This window comes from Muscardinus avellanarius (assembly GCF_963383645.1).
Source record: "Muscardinus avellanarius genome assembly, chromosome: 12".
Classification (NCBI taxonomy): Eukaryota; Metazoa; Chordata; class Mammalia; order Rodentia; family Gliridae; genus Muscardinus; species Muscardinus avellanarius.
In genome coordinates this window covers 94,531,725-94,552,285 of record NC_137798.1, presented here as the reverse complement: position 1 = coordinate 94,552,285, position 20,561 = coordinate 94,531,725, and the positions used below count along the sequence as shown (strand labels likewise).

The 20,561-nt window shown below is 40.5% G+C and overlaps 1 protein-coding gene across 5 annotated transcripts in view; it reads left to right on the top strand.

Annotated features, from left to right (window-relative positions):
* Positions 1 to 20,561, top strand: part of RPS6KA5 (ribosomal protein S6 kinase A5) — a gene marked incomplete at both ends in the record, with an annotated part of 202,523 nt that overhangs the window by 109,511 nt on the left and 72,451 nt on the right. For all 5 annotated transcript variants that reach the window (XM_080708031.1, XM_080708030.1, XM_080708028.1 and 2 more), the window contains one exon: positions 19,033 to 19,148. In XM_080708031.1, coding sequence (XP_080564157.1) covers positions 19,033 to 19,148 — 116 coding nt within the window. The remainder of the gene's footprint in view (positions 1 to 19,032; positions 19,149 to 20,561) is intronic.

The window sequence follows — 20,561 nt, the reverse complement described above, 5'->3', positions numbered from 1 at the left end:
GGGAGGATGATAGTGTGTTTTAAAAAGTGGCAGGTTTTGTGTTTTTGAATTTACATGTTATTTGTGTGTCTTCTCTGTTTTTATTTTATTTTATTTTATTGGTGGTACTGGGGTTCCTGGAAACCCATCTACCTCCAGGCTACACTCCCAGACCTATTTTATATTTTTATTTGGAAAAAGGGGCTCTTACGCCAGCGCGGCTGGCTTCAAACCTGCGCGATCCTCCTGTCTCCGCCTCCCAAGCGCGGGGATTACAAGCGTGCGCCACCACGCTCGCCCTCTTCTCTGTAATTTTTATGCTTCTTGAAGATAAAGCCTCAGAATGCTTCATCTGGTACCCCAAATACCAATACATAAAAGTCTCTAAAAGCAAGTTAGCTAACTGCACTTGAATGGAAACTAGATTTTTCTGCAATTTTAAAACTTGAGACTTGTACTAAAATATCAATTATATAAGAAATTCTCCCTTTAGCTTAGTAATGGCTAAAACTAATTAGTCCTTAATAGTACTTTATAGCAATATATGGTGAACATTTATAAACCATGAAATTTCGCTTACATTGAGAGAATAGATAAGCCTGGATTCCATTAATCTGATTTCTTATATTTAAGTCATAACAATTAAGCTTGTTCAACCTCAGTAGAAATTGTAATTGATGTTTATAAATAGGGACAGTAACTGTTAGTTACCACTTAATAAGTTTCACTCTGTCTGTCTGGCCCAACTTTAAGCCTCAGTAGCTTATTTAGTTCTTATGACAATATTTTATGGGAGTTAGAATCATTTATGTTAGTATTTTGCAAATATAGAATATTAGTTGTTCTACCTGTGAAGCAGATAATTTAATAAATACAGAAGAACCGAGATACAATCATGCTCATCTAACAATGAAATTCCTTTTAGTTTAGTTAAGGAACAGTTGTCAACAAAGGAATCATATAACGTATTCATTGTTTGGGCCGTAAATACATCTCAGTAGAATTGTAAATTTCTAATTGTTTTTGGAAGAGTATGTTTAATGAAATTTGACAGCTCTGAAGCACATTTATCAATTTTATTCCTGACCTATTTATTTCTGATTATTGTCATAAAGATGGACCATCAGTGATTCTCTTTTCAGAATTTAACATGCTCTTTAAGATTCTTGCAGAGTTTTTTACAGGTTTCCCATTTTATTTCCCACTTCTTTCCTGCCATTTGTTGGCACATTTCATTTTCACTTTTAGCAGCATTTTACTGTTTTTTTTTTACTTTTACCAGTGCTAAAATTTGAGACGAACAATCCAATACTCCTTTGCAGCGTAGTAGCCGATAATTGTACTGTTAATGTTTATTTCTTGCAATGAATATTAGTACCGTATATTTGCCGTACTCGGCAGTAAGAAAAATGTCCTCTACCTATAAAGTCTGTCTCGTTGGTTCCAGATTTCAACTTGAGTTTCTGGCAGAATATATTTAAATTCGCTTTTGAAATGTAATGTAAAATATGTGATCAGGAGTTATGAATCTGACAATGAACCACACTCACCATAAAGCTTCCTTTTGTGTCTCTCTACTATTTTCGAAGCTTTGGAGGTTTTTTTTTTTTAATAGCTTTAGGAATTTTATTTCTTTTTCTATTCACATATCTTTCTCCCCCTCATCTACTAAACTTTCTGTTGTGCTATATGAGTAACCCTATGTGTTCACACCCTACATCTTAATCAAAAGTGCTTTTCTCTGTGTGTGTGGGAGGGTGCTGGGGATTAAACCCAAAGGCATTCTACCCCTGAGCTGCACCCCCAGCCCTTTTTAAATTTTTGTTTCTAAACAGGGCCCCACTACTTGCTGCAAGTCTCTCTAACTTGCTAAGGCTGGTCTCAAACCTGTGATCTTCCTGTCTCAACCTCCCAAGTACTGAATTTACAGGCCTGCACCACCACGCCCAGCTGTCTTAAGTAAAAAAAACAAACCCTCCTGCCTTTGAAGTGTTGCTTCCCCAGCAGCCCCTTCACAGAAGTCTGCCCATCTTCCCATTTTGCCACTTGCACTCACCAGAAAGCGGGCATGGTGATATGGTAATTGTTTCCAATGGGAGACAGTTATTTCCCATTGGAGTTCCTATTGGATATGTTTTCTGTGGGAACTTTCCTAGCCCTTCCCTTGGGTCCCGTAGGCAGCTGACTCCTAGGACGCAGGCTTGCTCATCAGTCTTGTATTCCTCTTCCTCCCGTTTCCATCCATCGCCTTCCACAACTCTAGTAGCAGTGTTGATTGATGGCTTCAGCACCATGCCCAGCCTTTGTGACCTCTTTCTCCTTGACTTTTACTTCACATTGGCCATTCATAAGTATGGCTGCACCCAGGGCCTCGTCAGTCAAACCAGCTGCATGGCACAGACCTCCAAGTCAGATTTCATCTTTGACGACGGCCGTCCTCTTTCCCTCCTCTTATTCCCGAAGCAGCACTCTAATCTTCTCTGAGCCCGCCTCCCCTCTGCTGTTGCTCTTCCCCCGCGCCTTCCCATTGGGTTTCTGTGCATCTGGTGAAGTAGAATTGTTGGCCCTCTTGTTCTTCCTCCTGCCCTGACACAGCAGCCACTTGGATCGTCACACTCTGACTTCGTTTTTCCATACCAGGTTGCTCAGCTTTCCTCATACATCAACAAAACGTGTCTCCCGGGTGGCCAGAAATCCACACAGACAGTCTCAGCAAATGTTATGGGAGGTTAGCGAATGTTTCACTCCTCTCTTGTGAGCTGCAGCTCCCAGACCCTCCTGCGCCTCACACCTGCAGCCGCATCATCGTCTTCCTCTCCATCGGAGATCATTTATCCTACCACATGGATGTCAGCTTCAGCCAAAGCAAACTCTCAGATTGGCTTTCCCTCTCCTTTCTTATGTACTTTGAATTCTCTATTTTGTGCAGTTGCTTATGAGACTGGCAAAAATAAAAATAAGAACGAGAGTTAGAACTTTTTTTTGCACTTTTTTTTTTTTGCGGTACTGGAGATGGAACCCAGGGCCATTCTTCCTCCAAGCTACACCCCCATTCCCATTTTTTTATTCTTTATTTTGAAACAGGGTCTCACTAAGTTGCGGAGGGCCTCACTAAGTGGCTGAGGCTGTCCTCGAACTGTGACCCTCCTGTCTCAACCTCCCAAATGCTGGGATTACAAGCATGCGCCACCACGCCTGACGGGGTTAGAACTTTTTAAGGCATTCATCCACTGTTGGTGTAGGATATAAATGGCTTCAGCCTTTTTGAGAAAAGTACTTATCAAAAATGGCAGTAATTTTCAAAATTTAATATGTAGCTATATTGTGACTCAGAATTCCAGTTTTAGGCATCTGTCTGACCAATCTATGCCTGTCCAGGTAGACAGAATGTATGTAGCAGGGTATTTCTTGTGTTGCTGTTTTTATATTTTTGTTCTTGTTCTTATTATAAGAATGTGAATGCCTGTACAAATGAAGGTCATCTATAGGCCAGAGAACCCTACTCACAGAGGGGTTGGGCGAGGTGGCAAACATTTGTTTTCAGGCATCTTCCATGCTCTCTCTCATCCGCTACTTGAAAGCGGCCCTTCAAGGCGTGGCTTGTCATTTTTGTCAGAAGTGCCCATGACTACTTGGCTGTCACGTGGAGAAGTCATAGGATTTCAGTTCTGTACACAGTGGAGCCCATAGTATTGACTTCTCTGGTGGATCAGGAAAGCAGCATATTTTTAACAATAGAAAATTTAAAACAAGCTGGGTGTGGTGGCACACGCTTGTAATCCCCGCGGTTGGGAGGCTGAGATAGGAGGATCGCGCAAGTTCGAAGCCAGCCTCAGCTACTTAGTGAGGCTCTCAGCAACTAAGTGAGACCCTATTTCCAAATATAATATAAAATAGGTCTGGGAGTATAGCCCGGAGGTAGAATGCCTCTGGGTTCCATCCCCAGTACCACCCAAAAAAAAAAAAAAAAAAAAAAAACAAAGAAAATTTAAAACAGCTGTTAAGGCCTTTTTTTAACCTTTCTGAATTCTTTTCAATTCCTCCTTTACATTACTGCTTAGTCTGTTTACCATATAGCCATGTTCGGGGCACTCCACTGCTTAAACTCTCCCAGTGACTGCCATTTACTTGAAGAAGAGAGTCTCAACTCCATAGTCAGGCTTTCAGAACAATCTGGCAGCTCAGCCTGTCTTCCCAGCCAGTCTCCTGCCTGAGCTGTAGCCAAGCTAAACCATCTACTTAGTCCTCCATGAACGTACATTTTTCTTTCTCTGTTCTCCACTTGAGAGCTAATGAGTTTAACTCTGGGTTTCAGTATTTCCCAGCTGCAACACCCTGGACACATCCTTAACCACGGGCCCTTTGCTATCCCATGCTGGAGTTGTTTAGCTTAAAATGGAATGATACATGGAAAGGCTTAGTAGTTAAGTGATAATGATCCATCAGCGGTGGCTGTATTAAAATAAAGCCTAGAAAAGTACAAGATGAAACTAGAACATCTTGTTGCGCTAGAAAGTAGGAAAGTGCAGTGAGTGGGGGCGATGGGAAAGCTCGTCCTTGTGGGAGACTGCCAGCAGGGAGAGGAGCGGTACAGCTTAGAAACTCCTCCTCCATGCTAAGAGGAGGGAGTGATAGTTTATGAGGAGCAGGATATTTTTACATAGTCGCAATTCATCTTCCCACAATTTATAGTTGGTTACAAAGGAAAACATAGAAACTTTATAGTGGAGAAACCTGACGAGCACCACTTACATGACTCCACATTAATGACTGGATTAAAGTCAATACCAGTGTTGGGAAAATGAATATACGCACTTCCTAATGTTTTCTAAGAAAGGTAATAACATTTTATTGGTATTTGTTCCAAGAATGTATGACCTGTATGTAATCATGAGAAAACATCATACAAAACCCCAAATGAGGTTTGTTCCACACTATAGCAGACCTGTCCCTTTCGGAGGTATTAAAATCAAGGAAGAAAAAGGCACAGAAATGGTAGAGAAAGCCAGGCATGGTGGCACATGATTATAATCTCAGTACTTGAGAGGCTGAACAGGAGAATCACAGGTTCCAACCCAGTAACATAGCTAAACCCTGTTCAAAATAAATCGGAGTCTGCATGAAGTTCAGTGGTAGAACCCCCCCTCCCAGATTCAATCCCAAGTACCACAAAAAAGAAAAAAGAAAGTCCCACACAAAAGATATGTGATTTCTAATGCACCATGTGACCCTGAACTAGATCCTAGACTAGAAAAAAAGTAACTGTAATGCACATAATTAGGCAAATGACTGAAATCTGAATCAGGGTGTATAACAAGCAAGGTGTGGTATGGTGTGTGTGTGTGTGTGTGTGTGTGTGTGTGTGTGTGTGTGTGTGTTTTCTAAGGGCCTGGGGATTGGACCCAGGAGCATTCTGCCTCTGAGCTACGTACCCACCCCTATTTTATTCTTAATTTGAAACAAGGTCTTGCTGAGTTGCTAAGGCTGACTCTGAACCTGTGATCCCCCTGTCCTAGCATCCCAATTACTGGGATTACAGGCATATGGCACCGTGCCCATCTAGGTGATAGTGTTTATATCATACTTAAAGGTTCTGATACTGATAATTATACTGCAAGTATATGAAAAAGTATCCTAGGAGATGCACACTGAAGTACTTAGGAGTAAAAGAACATGCTGTCTTCAACATACTCTCAATTTGTTCAGGGAAATTGTGTACCCGTGGAAGAGGATGCTTCAGTAAGTGAAGCAAAATGTAAACACTTGGTGACTTTCCTTAGTGGGTGTGTGCGATTTCTTGTGCTATTCTTGTCCTTTTCTATGGAAAACTTTCTATGGAAAACTTTCTATGGAAAACTTTCTATGGAAATTTTTCTATGGAAAACTTCCTATGGGAAAATTACAAGAATAGTACATGAGCTCTATCAAGATATGTTTTTTAAAAAGAAAGTCAAAAGACCCTGGGTACGGCATTGTGACTAGGAGGAACGTCTTTAATAGGGCTTCATGGGGGAGCCACTATGGGATGTGAGCAACAGCTCACCAGCTTCCTAGACTTCAAACGATGAGCAGTTTCGCGCCTCCCTTCAGCCTTCTGTGGAACAAGACGACGGAATATAATTGTTTCCAAAATAGCATTATCCAAGCTTGTTTCTCCTGCTGCTCCGACTTTGTCCAAAGCCACAATCAATATTGAGAAAGATCTATAAATTGCCATATTCTCCCGTTTATGCATTATTTCTCACAAATGAACATTTGCTGATATTTTGTATAGACAATTTGAGGTTTTCATTTCTGACTAGAACCATGAATGCAGCTCTTCTTTTTAAAATTCATATTCTTAAAGCGGATTCACCTGCTTTAACAGCTAAAATGGGTTCAGGTTCAGATTCATTTGCTGTAACAGATAAAATTTAAATCTAAACCATTTAAAGTGAAATGACATCATAACTTCTTAGGAAAAAATCAAGGAGATTTTTACAAGGTTGTAGATATTTTTACAGGCAGACCAAGTACTTTTTTTTTTCTAAGAAAATATCCCTGGATCTACTAATTCAAGATATATATCACTGGTATATATTATAAAATCTGTTGATGATAATTTAAATTGGTGTATTCTAAAAAATGATATTTAAGCTCATTGTTTACTGTAGTCATTAAAAATGTCAATTCAGTACAGTCTCCATAGATGGTCTATCTGAATATTGTGACATTCTGACAAATCTTCTAAAGTGTAATTGAAGAAAGACCCCTAAGGCCGGGCGTGGTGGCGCACACGTGTAATCCCAGCATTTGGGAGGCGGAGACCGGGGAGTCGCAGTTTTCGGACAGCCTCAGCTACTTAGCGAGACCCTTCACAACTCAGTGAGACCCTGTTTCAAAAAATAAAAAGATGCCGGGCGTGGTGGCGCACGCTTGTAATCCCCGCGCTTGGGAGGTGGAGACAGGAGGATCATCGTGCAGGTTTGAAGCCAGCCACGCGCGCTGGCTTAGGAGACCCTGTTTCCAAATAAAAAAATGTAAAACTAGGTCTGGGAGTGTAGCCCAGAGGTAGAAGGGCTTCCAGGAACCCCAGTACCACCAAAAAAAAAAAAAAAAGACTAAAAAAATAGGACTGGGGGTGTAGCTCAGAGGTGCAATGCCCCTGGGTTCCATCTCCAGTACTAAAAAAAAAAAAAAAAAAAAAAAAAAATGACCCCTAAGATGATTAAATTATGTGACCAAACATTGTTGGCTGTCAGTAATTTAAATATTTCTAGGACAGAACTGTGGCTCTTACAACATTTTTTTCTGACAGCAATTAGCAAGGCCAACTGCCATGAGGCTGCCTAATAAGCAACAGTAAAGCCATCCCAGAGGGGAAGCGCAATTTGAAGACAGTAATAAAATCGCTGTCTTGGGAATCAGACTGCTTATATTCATCATCCGCATTCGTCCACTCATAACCTGTGCAACTGCGGATGACCTGTTTGTCCGTTCCACGTCTTTCTTTCCTCTGACAATTACTGTATTTCCCCTGGGTATTATTCTGTTACTTTAATAGTACCTGCCTTTCTGCGTTGTACCGTTCAACAGAATAGTACCGTTCAACAGAACGGGCTACAGAAGTGCCCAGTAGCTCCAGTTATTATCATTTTCTGCCCTGCCTCAGAAATAGTGGGCTGTGTAAGATTCAGATTTTAAAGAAGGAGGGCAGCCCAAACTCTTGTTTACATCGCTGAAATTCTTTTTTTCACGAGTCCTTTTCCACATTCCCTGACTCTTTGGGGTTATCAAGACGTGGGTTCTATGGAGACATCAGTAGCTGGGAGTGTGTTGACAATACAGAAGCGAAAGCTGAAGGAGTATCAGTAAAAGCTGAGCAGTCTCACGCCATTTCTGACAGTTTTCCTATATTAAAGAGAATATGAACAGTATTGGCTTAAAACAAATTAAAAGAAATGCTCAGACTTGCAACTTGTGGGGGAAATTGGCAGAGACTTGAGAAGGAATTTCCAGAACTCTAATGGATCCATAATTTCATTTGCAAACTTATGTAGGGTACCAAGTTGGCATGGATCAAGAGCCTACTAGGCAGATGGGACCTTAAACAATGCTAGCAGGGAGTTTCTGCCCAGGTGCTTTTATTCGGCCTGAGCTTTTGAATTCATTTTGAATTTATGTGAAGGGATGTAATTTTTGCCCAGTTGGAAAGGGGCAGGAGTCAAAAAGGCGTGGATGTGGGATAGACGCCCTCGAGCTGAGGAAACTTGTCCTCTGGCGTCAGTGAGGATCTGCCCGCTCATAGGGCATTGCTGACCCTTTGGATGCCCTTGGTGTCTCTGGCTCAAAACCTGCCTGTGTTCCTGCTTGTGACGGTGTCTTTCAGGAGAATAGAAACTTCAGAGTTCAACTCAAATTTTATAATACCCCAGGCGGCCTTCCCACATTCTTCTGTCTTGTCTGTTGTTTTGCTGCCTGGCACAGTTGTTTTGAGTTTCCGAGGCAAGCCTCACCCCTACCCTGACAATTGTTTGATCTGGTAAACAAAGAGGTGTGAAGACACCAGAGAGGCCATTTCTGCACATCCCTGTAATCAAGGAGCTGCTGAAGAAGCAGAGCCCTTGCTCCCTTTAATTCTTGAAGCTCCAGACCTCACCAGTCCAATTCTTTTTTTTTTTATTGTACCTAGGGGTGGAACCCAGAGGCTTTCTACCTCCGGGCTATATACCCCAGACCTATGTTATATTTTATTTGGAAACAGGGTCTCACTAAGTTGCTGAGAGCCTAAGTAGCTGAGGCTGGCTTCAAACCTGTGTGATCCTCCTGTCTCAGCCTCCCAAGCGCGGGGATTACAAGCGTGCGCCACCACGCCCGCCTCACCAGTCCAATTCTAATTACAATAAGCCTTAGGGTAGCTATGCCCTGCCTGGGCAAAGATGGGAAGAAGTGACCTCGCCCTCCGGGAGGTGGTCAGTCAGTATGGGCTGCCTGCAGAAGGTCCTCCTGCTGCCTGCAGCGCTCACTGCTTCCTCAGTAAGCACAATGAGACCTTCCACTCAATGCTACAGTGCTGTCTTTAGGATACTATTTAAACTCTGTGTGGCATACAATTCCTTGGGGAATCTTATTTTTAAAAACATTTTAAATTTAACGTTACTATTTTTTACATGGTTTTTGAGGATGGAACCTAGGGTCTGGCGCTAATGAGTTCTGCCACTGAGCTACTCCCTAGCCCATCCTTGAAGAATCTTGTAAAAGCAGGGGACCTTCACTTCTAAGAAGGTACCTGTTGCTCATATATACTTTAAAAACTTTTACATACTTTCAAGAAATTTACATGGCGCACTTTCAGGCTGGTTGATGGAACCTCTTCTTCATGTTCCACAGCTGGCCACAAGAAATCTTTCTTCCCCTTCCTGAAAGAGTTCCTGAAGGCCTTTCTTACCAGTTTTAAAAAGTGTGACTCAAGATGATAATGACAGCTACCATTCATTGAGGCTTTACTCTTTGTAAGACACTCTGCAATCTTTATATCTAGCACTGAGCTCCCCATCATCCCTTCCACGCCTTTCTTCCCTCCGCCTCCCCCATCTCAGGTACCAGCTCCATCTCGACAGTCGCTCAGATAGGGCCAGATCTAAGGATCTATCTATAGGACCTCTATGTTTGGTCCATCTCCAGATCTGTGAGGAAATAACAGGATAGTATGGGAGAAGTTAATATCCACTCTTACCTCACTCTGCACAGAGAAATTAATTTGAAACAGAAAGACCTAAATGTGTATGTCATTGTCAACATGATTTATATTATATGAGACTATAATGTACCATAAAAGCATTAAAAAAAAAGAAACACCTAGATGTAAAAGCTAAGGGTATAAGGCTTGTAGAAAAAATCATAGGAGAAATTTCTGACTTGGGGATAGGCATATATTCCTCAAAATACTAATCAAAGGGATGGAGGGAACTTGATTTAATCATTAAATATTTTCTCATCAGGAGATGGCTTTAAGAAAATTAAAGGGCAAGCTTCAAAGTCAGATATAATATTAACCATACACATACCTGTCAAAGCACTTGCTTCTAAAATATATGTCTACAAAATAATAATTATAAGGAAAAAACAGAGGTCTCATTCCTGGACTGGCAGTGTGAGGAGTTCCATAGACCTGCTGTGCAGGAAAATAACCATAACTAATGAAAGCTGAAAGTTCTAAGGGAAGGCATTATAGCCAACAAAGAAACATCTATTCAAGAAGATCTGAAAAATCTAAGTCTCATAAGAACAGTGAGCCATGACTTGTGAACCATCCCCATGACAGAGCACCACTCAGGCAGGTGTAGCCAAGACACTCAGGTCCCAGCCCAGGGATTCAGGATCTCACCAGGAGAGGCAGGCCACCAGGATTTCTTACCCACCCAACTCTACATTACAGTGGCTGGATCTCTGGAAACTGAGGCTGAGTGGCTGGGGCACACTCAGCCTCAGTTCAGAGGGCAGAAGCTCTGTCCATGACTTGGCAAGCTGAGAATGTGGAGCTCTGGCCATCCCCAGTCCACCTGGAGGACTGGAGTCTCATGATGATACAGGCAAGCTGGGAAGACCAGGGACTATTTCCCTCACCCAGTGGCCTCCTAATAAAGCAGGAATGCCACTCCAAAAGTGGGCCACTGTCCTCATCCTCATCCCCAACTCCAGAGCAGTGGCTGGAGAGTTCCCTCCTCTACCCCAAAGGGAGAGGCCATTCATAAGGACAGAGAGATCGAAGCTCTCCCCAAAAGAATGGAATATGTGATGCAGAGTATGTGGGAATTTCAAGCCTACAGGTGCTTTAAGTGGGGAGGGGGATTTTGATGGTGAGCAGTTAAAAGGAGTCTGGTAAGACAAGTATGGAGTTGCACACCTGTCATCCCAGTACTTGAGAGGCGGAAACAGGATGATCACAGGTTTAAGGCCAGTCTCAGCAACTTAGTGAGGACCTCAGCAACTTAGCAAAACCCTGTTTCAAAATAAATAAAATAAGGCTGGGGGTGTAGCTCAGAATCCCCTAGGTTGAAGCTCTCACTCCTTCACCCACTCACCCACATACACACAAAACACAATAGGAGGCTGGGAGCTCCATTGAAGCAATGAGGTAATTGTTAGATGAGGACAGGGAGGCCTCCTGTGGTCACAACAGACTTGAAACACTGACTTCAAACTACTGCTGCAAACGAGCCTGGATTTACTGGATGAGAGCTTGGAGTAATTTATGCCCCAGAGCATGATTAGAAACAAGAGCACAATCGGCCAGTGGACTAGAGGAGCCTAGCCGCTGGTTGTGTACCAGCGGAGGCAGACAGACTGGCCGAACTGGGAAAGGGACTGAGAAGTGCCTAAGGCCTTGCTTTCTGAGAACTGTGGAAAACACTGCAGATAAAAATAGGTCTCACTAAAATATCCAAACCAAGTAATTAAATAAAAATGAAAACAAGCCAGGGTGGGGAATTAAAATCAGATCATAATTGAATCCACCCCCCCAAAAAAAAGAAGAGAATAAAAAATGGGAGCACTTATATAGCAAGCTATAAGTATGTACTTACTCTCCTTTCTTCTCTCAGCTTCCTTGAAAGACAGGATCATATAGAGTAATAATTATAGCAGTGTATTGAAAGGTGAGTAACAGTTGTTCCTTGGTATCCATGGGTTGTTGGTTCTAGGACACGCCCCTCCCTACAGATCAGATCCCAAGAATGCTCGTATATAAAATGGTACAGTTAAGCCCGGCGCGGTGGCGCACGCTTGTAATTCCAGAGCTTGGGAGGCTGAGACAGGAGGATTGTGTAGGTTCAAAGCCAGCTTCAACTACTTAGTGAGGCTCTCAACAACTTAGTGAGACCCTGTTTCCAAATAAAGTATAAAATAGGTCTGGGAGTGTAGCCTGAAGGTAGAAAAGCCCCTGGGTTCCACCCCCAGTACCATAAATAAATAAATAAATAAATAAATAAATAAATAAATAAATAAATAAATAAATGGTGCTGTTGTGTTACTGGGATAAGATCCAGATTTCTCTCTATTGAAAGGCCACTATTTGTCAAACAAGAGTTGAAGTGAGGGAATCAGGTTTATTCAAGTGCCAGCATCTTGAGAGATGGAGAATCTATCAACCTAAAAGCACCATCTTGGGGAACTCATCGTCATAGAAGGCTTTTATGGAGGAAGGAAAGGAGGTACGGTAAGACAGTGGGCTGGAAGGTTATGTGCTGAGCAGGGTCTTTGTCATACAGGGCAAGCAATTCCTTTTTCTTCTTCTCTGGCCCGGGACACAGCAATCAATTTCACCTTCCTTAGGGTAGTTCTATAATTTACAAATATGTAAGTTTTTCCCAAATATTTTAAATCTACAGTTGATTGAATCCATGGGTATAGAACCCACAAATGCAGAGTGCCAATTGTATATAGTTGTACTGTATCTAACATTAATAGTACAAAAGGAAGAAGAAAATAGAGCTATATAGGAGTAATTTTCCTATATTTGACTCAAATTAAATATAAAGCTTATAAGCTTTCTGAGTTAATGTTATATAATAAGCTGTAAAACAACAACTAAGAAAATAAGACAATGAAGGGAAAGTTCACTAAATGAATTAAAATGTTGCACTAGAAAACATTCATCTAATGAAAAGTCCAGGAGTAAAGGCAGAATAAAGAAACAACAACAAAACAAAGTGGAGATAAATAGGAAATAAAAAAGTAAAATGGCAGACATAAATCAAGCTATAATCAATAGTAACACTACATGTAAATGTCTAATATTCCAATCAAAAGACAGGGATTATTAGACTGGAGTGGGAGGATCAAACCATATACTATTTTCAGGTGGCGCACTATGGACTCAGGTATATCAACACAGAGAATAGCAAGAGATAAATCATAGCCAGGCATGGTGGCGCATGCCTGTAATCCCAGTTCTTGGGAGGCTGAGACAAGAGGATCCCAGGTTTGAAGCCAAACTTGACAACTCAGTGAGGTTCTCAGCAACTTAGTGAGATCTTGTTTCCTAATAAAAAATAAAACTGATCTGGGGATGTATCTTGGAACTAGAATGCCCTTGTGTTCTAAACCCATTACTCTCACGCCCCAAAATATTAAACATGCAAATAATAGTCATAAGAAAGCTCAAGTGGTTATAATAGACATAAAAACAGAACTATTAGAGATTTAATGATCGTAAAAAGGCCAGTCTGTTAAGAAGACATAATGATTGAAACATACATGCATTTAACAATATAGACCCAAAATACTTGAAGCAAAAGCTGAAGTGTAACGGTGCCCCGCTGTTGGACACCGAAACTGTAACGGTGTGAGATGGAGCCATGGGTTCTTGTCCTCGGCTCGTTTAGAAAAAATAGAACTATACTGCCATAAGCTTAAGCAATTTTTATTATTACAAAGGTAGAAAGAAGGACAGAATGATAGAGCACTACATCAGAGGGACGTAGTAGAGTGCCTTCAAAATGAGACACTCAAGGGTTTTTGAACATGGAACCATTTTTTTACGGATTCATTATCTTCCATCCTGCTTAACCAATAGGTAGTCTTTCTCTCTACTCCTGATATAGGTGAGGGCCCGCCCATTATCTCCAGTGGGAGCCTTTGTTACAACCAAGATGTGTTACTTGGTTAACAAGGTCAGGGGTCACATGGCATATGCCCTCTTTGAGGAAGGCCTGGACCATCCTCCCACATCCTTGGAGAGTTTTAGCCTGTTTTATCTCTATCTGTTAGAAGTTATTTATTTTGTAAACTTTAAAACATGAAGGCCCCCAGGCTACAACTCTTTTGTGTAATTCCCTGCACTGCACCCAGGCCCTGACTACTTTTTACATTTTGAAATTAATACCAAAGCAATTTTCTAATACCGGAACATTCCCCATCAGAAGGAAATGGAGAGTGCAGTATACAATTCAACAATAAATCTCAGCCTCAATAATACATAAACACAATTAGAAAAAGATCAACAAAGTAATAGAAGATGAGACCAATACTATAAACCACCCACTGATGAGACTAATACTATAAACCACCTAGATAGAACAGAAATCTATAGATCTCTCTAAATAACAGCAGAATATATATTTTCCTCATTTGTACGTGGGACATTCTCTAGGATAGAACATATGCTAGATATTTTTTAAATCAGTAATTGTAAGAATAAAGTCATAAAAATACATTCTTTGATCACAGTAGAATGAAATAAAACCAATAGCAAGGAAATTCAGGATATCGGTGTACATTAAACAACATACTCCTAAATAAACTGTCAAAGAAGAAGATAAATCAGAATGTACTTTGATGAAAGAAAATGAACAGCTTACATACTCGAACTTTTGTGATGCTGCTAAAGCATTTCTTAGTGAGAAACGTGTAACTTATAACTTACTACTACTTATTTCTTTTTTAAAAAAGAAATATTAATATTTCACCTTAAAGCATTGCAAAAAGAAGAGCAGACTAGGAGCTAGGGGTGCAGCTCCGTGGTAGAGTATATTCTTAGGATATATGAAGCCCTGGGCTTGATCCCAGCTCTGCAAATAATAAAATAAAGATCAAACTAAACCCAAAGCAATAAGAAAGAGAACACTATAGAGATTAGGGAAAATGTTGATCAAATATAAAATATGAAAACTAGAGAAAATCAGTGAAACGATAGTGGTTCTTTGAAGGGAACAAAGAACTGGTAAGCCTTTAGCTAGAATGACCGGCGGGGTGCGGTCATTGGAAAAGCCACAAGTGAACGAGCAGACATTCTTACTGACACTACAGAAGTAAAGAGTCATAAGAAAACATCTTAACAACTGCATGACAACCTTCAGTTAGGTTGTTATCATCTTATTTTATTTTTAGATATCTTATGTGATATGAAATTTTTAAAGAGACATGAACTACTGAAACTCAATTAAGACGACATACAACTTCTGAATAGATTGATAACAAGGAAAGAGATTGATCTCCTATTGTTACTGCTACTTATAGTAAAAACTGCATACAGTGAAAAAGCCAAGGCCCAAATGGCCTCACTGGCGAATATTACCAAACATTTAAAGAAGAATTAACTCCAAATTCTTCACAAACTTCAAAAAAAAAAAAAACCAGAAGAAAGATTTTTCAATTTATTTTGTGATGCCAGTATTTCCTCAGTACTAAAACCAGATAGAAACATCACAATAATGGAAAACTATAAACCGATACCTCTTAGGAATATAAAGGAAGAAATCTTCAACAAAATTATGTCAAACTGGATCTAGCAATTGCAGTAAATAAGGATTTTACACCATGGCCAAGTGAGATTTATTCCAGGAATACAAGGCTGATTTAGTAATCAAAAATCAATTTTATATACCATATCAATAAAATAAAGGACAAAACCCATATAATTCTCTCAATAGATATTGAAAAAATATTGGACCAAATTCAATACTCCTTCATGATAAGGAACATTCAACAAAGTAGAAATAGAAGTGAACTTCCTCACACTGATAAATGCTTTTGTGAAAACCCACCAGCACAGTGCTCAATGATGAAAGACCAAATGCCTCCCCATGAGATCCGGGATAGAGAAACCGCTGAGCCACTTTGTTGAAGAGTGTAGGTAAGAAGAGGTCACAAAAGGCCTTCAGATAGGAAGGGAAGAAGAAGGCCCTAAGATGGCATGTTCCTGTAAATCGTCCTAAAGAACCCATTAAGAAACCACTAAAATTAATAAACCTGTGAATATAAGAGCAACATACAAAAATGAACTGAATTTCTTTATGCTTGTAGTGAGTAATCTGAAAATGAAATTAAAGCAGTTTTACTTAGTTTAGAAACAAAAAAGAATAAACTTTTTTATTCTTCCTGATTTCAAAATTGACCACAAAGCTGTAATAACCGAGAAAAGTGTGCTGCCAGTGTAATAGTGAACATGACATATAGGTCAATGTAGACCAGTTGACTAGAATTAGAGTCCAGAGATCCTCACTTTCACAGTTAATTAAATTTTTAACAGGAGTACTAATGAGAAGAGAACAGTCTTTTAATTTAAAGGTGCTGGAATTACTGGATAGTTATGTGCAAGAGTATGAAATTGGACTCATACCTGTCAATGTAAACAAAATTTAAAATGGGCCAAAGGCCAAAGGTTAGAGTTAAAACTATTAAAGCCATGGAAAAAAAACATTGGGGTAAAATCTGACATTGGTTTTGTCAGTAATTTCTTAGATATGACTCCCAAAGCATAAGCAACTAAAGAGAAGGTAGATGGATTGGAATTTCTGGGATATGGTAGATGATAAAAAAAAATGTTCTGTAGTTGATTATGGTGATAGTTACATAACTCTGAATAAGTTAGAAATGGTTGGATTTTATACTTCAGGTGGATGGATTTCAGGATATGTGAATTATATCTGAAAGAAAAAACCCATTTAATCACACAGATATCTTCACGCTTGGGAATAGGTACTTCACAACAAAAGTGTTCAGTAAACCATAGAAACATGCTAAAAATCAGCTGGGCCTAGTGGCCCACACCTGTATTTCTAGTATTTGGGAGGCTGATAATGAGGTCCTCTTGAGGACCTCAGATTGAAGGCCAGCCTGACAAATTAGTGAAACCCTATTTCAAAATAAGTAAAATAGGGCTGGAGGTACAGCTCAGAGATAGGATGCCCCTGGATTTAATCCCCCCCCCACACACACACAGAGGCTAAACATCACTAGTATTCAGGAAAATGGCAAGTTAAAGTCATGAGATGTACAACATACAAAACAGAACAACAAAATTATAAAGAGAGATGACCAGGTGCATACCTTGCCGAGTTCCCACTACTCTCGTATGTGTGCCCTCCGTCATAGCGCTGCCCTCATGATGACGGTCTGGTACCCTGGCTTCTGCCGTGGCATCTCTGGCAGCCTCGATACCTACCTTACCACTCTTGGAGTTGGAGCCCTGGGCAGAGACCACTCTTCCCCTTGTAAACGTCTGTAACACGTTCCCACTCAGAACACAGTACTTATTTTATGAACGTCAGGTTTTTATTTGGGGCCGTCAGTTCCGTCTATTCCAGAAGGAGGAAAGAAGTCATTTGGTGCCGTGGTAGGTTTGCCTCCTTATATTTAGAGTGACTTTTCTCAGTTACAAAACTCTCTGTACCACGCTACTGCCGAGACCGAGTACATCAGAATTTTATTTTTCATAGTAAACTGCCTTTTTGAATTTCGCTGATTTTTTAGAGACCCAATTTAAACATCCAACATAAAGAATTTGTATTTAATTATTAATTAACACAGTAAGCATCTCTCAAGTGCTGGCTGTGGGCAGGCACTGTGTTGGGCTATGCTGTGGTTAATATATTGTTGGTGCTGGCTCTCAGAACTCATTTGTGGAGGAAACAGGTATGCAAGTGAACATCTGCGGTTCAGCAAGGGAACTGGGAAAGGCTTTAAGAAGCCTTTCTTAGCGAGCATGAGGAAATGGCCAACTCTTTTTCATGGAGTGGCCATCAAAGATGTAATGACTGAACATTTGAAACTGGGTAGGGGCCTGGAATCCCAGTACTTGAGAGGCGGAGGCAAAGGAGAATCACAGGTTCAAAGCCAGCCTCAGCAACTTAGACACTGTTTCAATAAAAAATAAAATAGGGCTATAGATGTTGCTCAGAGGTAGAATGCCCCTGGGTTCAATCCCGAGTAACACACACACACACACACACACACACACACACACACACACACACACACAGTAGGAGTTTGTTTTGTGTACATACTTCTGTGACTGACTATAGAACTCCTTTATGCATTTGTATTAGGTTTAAGTAAATAAGTACTTAAAAGTAGAAAAACATTCACTGTTAGTTTACAGGAATGCTGTGTTCTTTTACACCTTTTTATTAATTAGCTTTTTTAAAACCCCTTGGAGAAATACAGAACCCTTAGAAGGGAGATGCTTTTTGCTGACATGTGCTTTGAACAACATTGCAAACACCTGGCGATTAGAAGTGTATAATTTAGTTGCATCGGCTTCTTGGAATTCAAAGTTATGTGAATAGAAGAAAAAATTATGAGTTCATGAAATATTTGTTTTGTTCTTTAATTAAATTGCAGTAACTTGACAAGCAAATGTACTGGGATCACTGTTCAGCTCGTTCAGGAGAGATCTACCTTCAGTTATATTTGTGCCTCTTCTAGATGTTAACTGTTTCTCACACACAAATATATGTTATTATAGCACTGGTTAGACTGATAAAACTATGGTTTAATTGCTTTGCAAAGTTTATTATCCTATATGATTTTAAACATTTTCTAATATCTGTATAGTTGTTACCTAAGATAATAAAATTCAGCTCTTAGTGTTTCAATAAATGCCTGGTCAATTATCAGCACAATTGGTTTTTAAATTAGCTTCCTTGTTTCTTACTGTAGCCAGTTGTCTTCTGTTTCATTATTGCCCTTGGGATGTTCAGGGCAAATCAAACAGGAAGTGGAATCTTCCGGTCCTGGGTGCTTTGACTCAGGCACGTTGTTCAACTTTTACTTGGGGATGGTCTGGAGCTAAGGGAAGGAAGGCTGCCCCATGCTTGATATGCACTTTTGAAAGTGTGTATAGACCATTATGGAAAACCGGGAATCTGTTTCAAGGTCTAAAAAATAGTGACTGGTGTCTATCACAGCAGACAAGCGGGGGTTTTGTTTGCATTTTGTTTTGGTTGTCATGGCAGCTGATGTTCTGCACGCCACAGTAAGTTATGTATGCACTGAACGGTGATAGCAGATGTTTCTGATATGCTTTATTTAGGGAACATTTAGATATATATGGATTTTACATAATAATTTTATTGGCGATACTTTTTGAAAATTGGTCTAGAGTAATCTTTTAAAACTGTTCCTATGTGAATCTATTAATATGGTCTAAATGAAGGTACACACTGTGTACTAAAGGTTGTATAAAACAAGTGTGTTAAAATCAATGCCTTATGGTTAATCCAAAGTGATTAAAAGGAAATCCTTTTGTTTATGAATACAAGTCAAAGAAGGAAAAATATATTTCATTTTTAGATTATATAAATGGTGGAGAGCTTTTTACTCATCTTTCTCAAAGAGAGCGTTTCACAGAGCCTGAGGTGCAGATCTATGTTGGAGAGATCGTGCTTGCCCTCGAACACCTGCACAAGGTAAGATGTCTCGTCTCTGGAGTTTCCTTTGGAGTATTCACTGAGGCACTGACGGATCTCACAGAGCTCACGTTTCCCAATGCCACTGTCTCGGTGGAGGTTGTAGAAATCACGCTTCTGGAATATAACAACTTTTCTCAAGTTTCATAGTTCCCTGTTTAAAAATCTCCTTTCCGATTGTAGTTGTTGTGATGCAGATCGGAAAGGGAGAAGCTAAGCAGTATTTTGGCTTTTTTCATGAAAAAAAAAATCCTAATGCTCTACTTAAAGAAAGTGCCATTAAAATAAGTGTTTACTTCGTAATGTAATCTGTAAATGAAGCCACCGTTTAAAGTGCATTTCTCTAGTTGTGCCTCACCCCCTGAGACTCCACCTGTACAGGTTCTTTCCTAAAGAAGAGTCACCTCCCGCTCCCCACGCGGGCTCTTTTCCATTCATTTTGTCCCTCATTCTAACACCCCTGTCCTATCCCCGCCTCCTCCTCCTAACATAAGCTCAGTTACTAAAACCTCGGATGGAATTGTGTCCATGACCTGTTAAAACTCTATACAAATCAACTTAAATATTTTATGTTATTGTAGTTGTCAATAGTCTTGATCTGTGAAATTTTGACTTAATTTTTCTAACTTAATGAGGAAGCATTATTTTAGAAGTATTATGTATGATAGAAGCAAATAGTCATGTATATTTACCTTGTGCATTTCCTAAAAGATAAAAAGTGCTAAAGTAAAATTTGTAAGTGTGGTATTGGGGATTGAACCCAGGGACATTCTGCCCCTGTGCTATACCCCTAACTCTACTTCCAGTTTTACTTTGAAGCAGGGTCTCCCTAAGTTGCTGGAGCTGGCTGCAAATTTGCAGTCCTCCCGCTCAGACTCCCAAGTACTGGGAGTAGAAGCGTGCACCACCATGCCTGGCCTGAAGTAATTTATAACAAAGGCGTGTGAGACCACAGGGGACAGTGTGGCACGAGTCACTAAGTTACAGCAGTGCGGGGCCTCACAAAGCCACTCTGCTTTGTCACGTAGTATTCAGGTCTACCCTAGACTACGATAATCAGAGTAAAGTCCTGAATGTACAGCCAGGAAGGGAACTGAGGAGGAAATGCAGGTACGGAGGAAGTTTTTAAAGTGGCAGAGGGATTTGTAGCCAGATGGAAACCGTAGATAGGAGAGAAAAGGCACTGAAAAGATATGAAAAGGCGGGCAAGGGAAGGGTAGGTGAGCCCAGAGGGGAGGCTATGAGAAGGGGATCAAGGGAAGGGTAGGTGAGCCCAGAGGGGAGGCTATGAGAAGGGGGCAAGGGAAGGGTAGGTGAGTCCAGAGGGGAGGCTATGAGAAGGGGATCAAGGGAAGGGTAGGTGAGCCCAGAGGGGAGGCTATGAGAAGGGGGCAAGGGAAGGGTAGGTGAGCC